This window comes from Alosa pseudoharengus, unplaced genomic scaffold, assembly GCF_046254945.1.
Source record: "Alosa pseudoharengus isolate Yale_2024_CS ecotype anadromous, Long Island Sound unplaced genomic scaffold, YU_APseudo_1.1 YU_APseudo_1.1_scf_5, whole genome shotgun sequence".
Taxonomy (NCBI): domain Eukaryota; kingdom Metazoa; phylum Chordata; class Actinopteri; order Clupeiformes; family Clupeidae; genus Alosa; species Alosa pseudoharengus.
Genome location: NW_027468837.1, coordinates 38,577,136 through 38,583,424, shown reverse-complemented (window position 1 = coordinate 38,583,424; position 6,289 = coordinate 38,577,136). Strand labels below are relative to the sequence as shown.

Here is a 6,289-nt window from a genome sequence, read left to right as displayed (position 1 = left end):
AACAAATAATTTGTTCTGACACTTCATTACTTGATGGGTTATTTCCACCGCGCCATAATGCTATGAATAATAAAGTAGTCTAATACTACTACTACTACTACTACTAATAATAATAATAATAATAATAATGATAATACTACTACTACTACTACTACTACTACTACTACTACTAATAATAATAATAATAATAATAATAATGATAATACTACTACTACTACTACTACTACTACTACTACTAATAATAATAATAATAATAATAATAATAATAATTATCATTTATACCACCAAGAGAAGGTTCTGTATTCCAATAATTGTGCTATCACAAACAGATGTTCTCTTTGCTCCCCTCGTCTCAACATGGATTTAGCTGATGTTGAAAACTGTATTATCAGCTTATTTTTTACGTATTCGATTGCATTTTATTTTAAACAATTTCATAGTTATAGATGCCAACAAATGACCAAACAGGGATTTTACGCACACAAATAGATACATTTGTCTGACATTCAAGTAGCTATAATTCCAAGTTTTATGCATAAAACTTCGTTCAGGTAAACACTTTTAAATAACATTTTATTAATATAGTTATATACAATTAAGTCAAAGGATAATCGAACTGCTATTCAATTAAAAAAACGTATGCCCGGAAATGTCATATTACAGCAGTGTAGGATATTTTGTATGAGATGAATTGTCTATTTACAACAAATTGAAAGAAATATATCTGTTCATCAGTCCATCCGCGGCCTTGAATTGGCCTCAGCTTGGGAGTCCTCTGGAAGAATCATTTCCCGCAATTATCGTATTATCGTGCAATTTCCTTATGTGCTTTTTCAAGTCAAAGTTCCGGCAGAAGCCTTTGCCACACGTGCCGCAGGTGAAGGGTTTCTTGTCGTTGTGGGTATGCATATGGAAAGTAAGGTTGTAGACTTGGTGGAAGGCCTTGTTACAGATGGAGCACTTGAACTGCTTCTCTCCGCTGTGCGTCAGCTTGTGGTTTTTGTAGTTTCCTATCAACGAAAATTGTGGAACAATGTAAACATGACGTACATTAAAGCAACAAAATTATGGGAGAATTCTTCATTCTCCACGAGGTCGACGGGTCACAATTAGGTAGCGCCAGACAAAAGACTTTCATCCCCCAGCCTTCATTAATCAGCATTTTGCATGTTGAAGTCAAGAAGTTGTCAAACTTTGTAAAGATCAACCGCAAAACAGCCGAAAACTGTCGGATTAAAAACCCGTGAAAGGTCTATCCATTGACCCATAGGAATTGACAAAAATCTGAAGGGGAGAGTTAGTTAGTGTAAAATGACAGCTTGCATTTGCACTGATGTAACCAGCTTGTTCACGGCAGAAATGGCATCTCTATCCACTCCATTTGTTTTTAAGCGACTTTTAAGCAACAGGCCAACTAAACGAAAGAGTGGATGAAGATCTTATTATTTGTATACAATATATAGGTCAGCCTACTGCAATTCTCTATAGCCTAGTATTCTATTTTATTTCTTGCGTCAGTGTCAATACTTAGGCCTATAGCCTATTGTTTTACAGATAATGTGGTTTCTTCTTAAGCATATTTTCACAATTTTACAATTTACCATCTCATTTCATTTTTTAGCAAAAAGGCTTATTGTTCAGTGTATTTACCTTTTTGATGAAAACCTTTGCCACAGAATTCACAGATAAAAGGTTTGTATCCTGCGTGGATTCTGACATGAGTGTTTAAGGTTGAGCTTCTGTTGAACGCTTTCCCGCACTGGTTGCACTTGTGTGGTTTCTCCTTTAAAAAATATAAAGGGGAAATTTTTTTTTTTTATTTTGAAGTCAGACCCAAGTGAATATATCAAATAGCTCTAACAGGCTTTGATTTCGGTGAACAAGTAATAGCTCCCCTCACTCACCTGCGTGTGGATGATTTTGTGTCTGCATAGTGTGCTCGCCTGGCGGAATCCCTTTCCGCATACTTTACACACAAAAGGTCTTGCGCCCGTGTGTACCGGCATGTGACGCGTGAGGTTATAGTGGGCATTAAACACCTGTGGAAAAAATACAAACGAATGTTCAGCTATGCTGTGCAGATATGCTATCATTTAGCCACCTAAATGTTTTTGCTTTTAGACATTTTTCAAACGCTGTCCAAATTAGAAATCACAGCCAAATCAGTAACTAAATATAAACTGACATTTCGGTATTGCCTATTTGTACACTTTATATGTACTGATTATGATGTTGAGCAACGAAAGTGAAAACGGTTCTATCTTACATACCTTTCCGCATACTTCGCAAGTGAAGTTTTTGGGTTTCCCGTCCGCTGCGCAATTATTGGCTTTATTGTGCGCTTTCGCTCCATTTTTCTCCGACGCCAAGGTGTGGTTCTCTTTCACAATCTGGTCCAGTTGTCCCGGTAGGTGCTCTTTATGTGGGTACTGCGGTGTTGGGAATTTGTCCGCAGTAGCGCTAGCCAGTTTTGCGTTCTCCAACAGCAGAAGTTTGTGGTGTGCGCTAAGGGAAGCTTGCGCCTGAGAATTAGCCAAGGCAGATGAGAACAAATGTCCGCTTAGCAAATCTGACTGGTGATATGCAGAGTCCAAATAATTGAAATAGTACAAAGAACCGTTGGTTGGCATCGCCATGGCTTGGTGAATGACTTGGGGTTTGATCACTCTGGCCCCCGGGAGCAAGGAGTGCTTGAACCCCGAGTCTGTTTTGCCACACATCCCGCAGTTGGCTTTGCACATCCCGGCAGAAGTGCATAGTGTGCCCCGAAAATTAGCTTTCCACAACTCGGAGTAGTTCATCAGCGCCTTGGCTTGCAAGTCGTAGCCGAAATGCTGGATGGGAATCATGCAGGGTATAGGAGAACACAGGCCGACCATCTTTTTGCCCTCGGAGACGTCCAGTCCTCGGCGGTCGCCCGACGAGCTCTTTGGTTCCGAAGTCTTGGACATGATCCTGTCGATGGAGAAAGCCAGGGCCTTCGGTGCAGCAGTGGCCCCTGTCCTGCTGCCTAGTCCCGGGCAGGCCATGACCGTTTCGAGAGGAAGAGAGTTTGCCATTTTTAGTCCAACTTGGTGTGAGCAGCGATCGCGCAGCCGGCCGCCCAGTCCTCGCCTCCTGAATTTCAGAAAAGCCAGGACACACATTGGTTTAATAAGCACCTTGCTTTTACAATGTCAGCCATTTGCATTCAAATGGTCATCGCCCGAACAATAGCGACCAGGGGTAGCAGATTAATGCTCATTAACTAGTACACACAAAATTAACAGGACATTACAGAGCTCGTTAGGAAAAGAAAAAGAACCCCCCCCCCCCTAAGTTCATCCCTATTCACACCTCAGAAAAACGGAATGGCAAATGTGCGTCCCAGTCAGTGTTGTAGTTTACCTTTTTTCGGAGCGACAGCAGATGTATTCAGGGAGAGTTGCGTGACCGCACTGTCACATTTTACAAGCAGACATCCTCATCAGCCTCAGATCATCACTGTCTTTAGTATTTATCTGACATCACATGGGCTCCCTCGGATCAGGGGGACAAGGCGACGCCATCACCAGTTTCTTCCCCTACCGCCCATTTATACGCGCCCACGGGGTGTGTGTGTGTGTGCGCGTGTGTGTGTGTGTGTGTGTGGGGGGGGGGGGGGGGGGGGGGGCACTCTGTATGACGGTTATTACAGAATATTATTTATGTCTTCGTCTCCATATCCATATCTGCCTCTCACGCGCGGTTCCATATGTTGCAACAGATCAACACGTGGAAATGGACAAAATAGGAATAGTGTAGTCATATTCGTTTGGGATGATTAATGTCATGATTCGTGTAATATTTTATTATTAGACCATTCACCATATGCATTCGCCAGTATGAGTTGCACTCCTTCCCGTGACGTTTTTCTATTTAAGCATAATTTAGTTGGAGCAATATGGGATTCAGGTACACCACAATTCATCTGAACTCAGTTTTCATTGCACGTTAATCCTTGTGGATGAAAATGTTTTTTCCATGCTGGTTTATACTTACTATTTGTATAATTGAATAAGTCCCATTTCCACCTGTTTAAGGAGCAGATTGCAGAACCTCCCTTGGATCCTATTAAACGGTTTTCCTCCTTCAGCCATTCAGAGAGAGAGCAATTCTCCCGAGCGCTTCAGTGCTGAGCCCCCCAAAAAGCAGCTCTTTCACTTTTAGCCACTAAAGCACTGCGTGGAACCTGGTTTTGTGTTTTCTCAGAGAAAAGGCCGGATTAAAGAAGGAAAGAAAAGACTTAGCCTGGTCAGAGGTATACCCAGGAATGAAAAGGAGCCTTTTTGCACAGATATAAAAAAGTTTGTTAGAATCCAGAGTTTAGTGGGCTTGCTACAATGACCAGTCCTACTCTTTGCTTTTTGTAAGCACCAGCTTGAATTCATTTGTTTGCCGGCCGTTTTACCTGAGATGTACAACATTAAACATCAAAACACTTTACAAGTTAATAATATATTAGCCGTCTCATTGGTTAAAATTACTTGGCTTCAATTCGTATGAGTTTTGATTACTTCTGAACATGAACATGATTTTTGTGATTTTTAGGCTGTAGCCTACATTATACATAGGCATGTGTGTTTCATTATTTTAAAAGTAGAAACAAAATAGAACTCGTTCGTGCATGTGTTAAGATAAATGCATAGCATATTTTATTGAACATACATTTTGCTTTACAACTTGTTTTCGTCACCACTAAAATTGATTTTAAAAATAAAATGTGCAATTTTGCTCATTTTAACAACATAATTAAAGCCTGTGTAGTGAGCTGACGGTGAGTTGCTCGAACTCCGTTAGTCTACACACCTGCAGCTTCTCAGTGGAAGGGTTTAAACCAGTCCCACTAAGTCCTCTCATATGTAAATGTCCCAACTCTAATTTGAGTTTATTCAAGCCCAATTACCGGCTCGTCCACACAATAAACATTGATCCTATTGCTGTAACCCCGGCCCACTACTTGGTATTAACACGTTCCCCAATTAGCTCAGGAATCGACTTGAGAGACTTTGCTCTTATATTGCGGACGCAAACATATTCACCACGGTCGATTTGTTTATTTTTCTACGCGGTGACAGATTTAATCACGTGTTTATATAAATAACATAATATACAGGCGAAATAAATAGTATAGGCCCACACCGAGTAGACTACACGTGAACAGGCTATAATCAAAGGATTGTAGTCCTCTTTTATTCTTATCTTATGACTTTGAGAGTCCAAACTACAACCATGACTCTGATTCTCCCATTTACAGTTCTAATTTCGCCCACTTTTACATAATTTAGTATACAGGTGAAGTGTGAACGAATCCCTTTTATAGACCATCAGGTGCAATGGACACTGACAGCAAAACTTTTTTTTTTTTTACAAATGATCCTTTTTGAATGTTTTTTTTTTTACATTTATTTATTCAGCAGATGGCAAGAGTGCTCCACACCACACTACTGCTGAGCTAACAGGAGCAAGAAACATGTAGGGAAGTTTACTGCGTGACCTGCCAATGAGAATGGGCCTGTGTGCCCAAAGTGATCACAACACCAGTGATGTCAACTCTACTTAGAGTGATGGACTAGTGCAATGGCACAGACACATCTTGAGGAGAAAGAGGCAGAGCAGCATGTTTGAGATGAAAGCAAGGGGTCCTGACAAGAGGGAGAGAGAGAGAGAGAGAGTGCTGATAAGGCAGGGGAAGGCACCGATTTCAAAGTGTTCACATCTGATATCAACAGCCCTTCTCTTCTGAACTCTCAGATGCTGTCTGTTGCTCAGAATGCTGTCAGTTGCACTCAGTATTCAAGCGCTCCTGGCACAAGCTGCCACCTTTGCCTCTGATACGAACTCCACTTGCCTGCTGCAAGTGCACACCAGGGTCTTTCAGCAGCCATGCTTGCAAAAAAAAAGTTGTGCAGTTGCTGCATATCCAGAAAGTCTGTGCATGCCCTGTCTTTGACCAGAAAGAAACTGGTATATATAGTGCACTGGCATGTTGATGTGAACATACAAACACAACATGAACACAGGAAGCACTAACACAACATGGCAGCATCTGTCTGGAGCAACATAGACGGATACACAGTGAAATGTCTTTTCTTCTGTGGTGTAAAATGTCTTAATGAGGTTATCAGCACGGGAGACGTGCGAGAGACACGCTCAGCACTGCCGACACCAACACTGCAAGGGACAAGCACCCACCCTCGGGGACACATTTCACCCCGCGCTGTAGCTGATTTGCCCCCCTCCGGGGCATTTATAGACCCATTCTGTGAAG

The 6,289-nt window shown here is 41.6% G+C and overlaps 1 protein-coding gene across 1 annotated transcript; it reads right to left on the bottom strand.

Moving 5' to 3' along the window:
• Positions 1–759: 759 nt before the first annotated feature.
• Positions 760–3,078, bottom strand: fezf2 (FEZ family zinc finger 2). The gene is made up of 4 exons (XM_076268509.1): positions 2,271–3,078; positions 1,905–2,039; positions 1,651–1,783; positions 760–1,010 (listed from the first exon to the last, which is right to left on the bottom strand). Exons 1-4 carry the CDS (start codon positions 3,057–3,059, stop codon positions 760–762), a joined length of 1,308 nt encoding a protein of 435 aa, XP_076124624.1. The 5' UTR covers positions 3,060–3,078.
• Between the last annotated feature and the right edge of the window lie 3,211 nt (positions 3,079–6,289).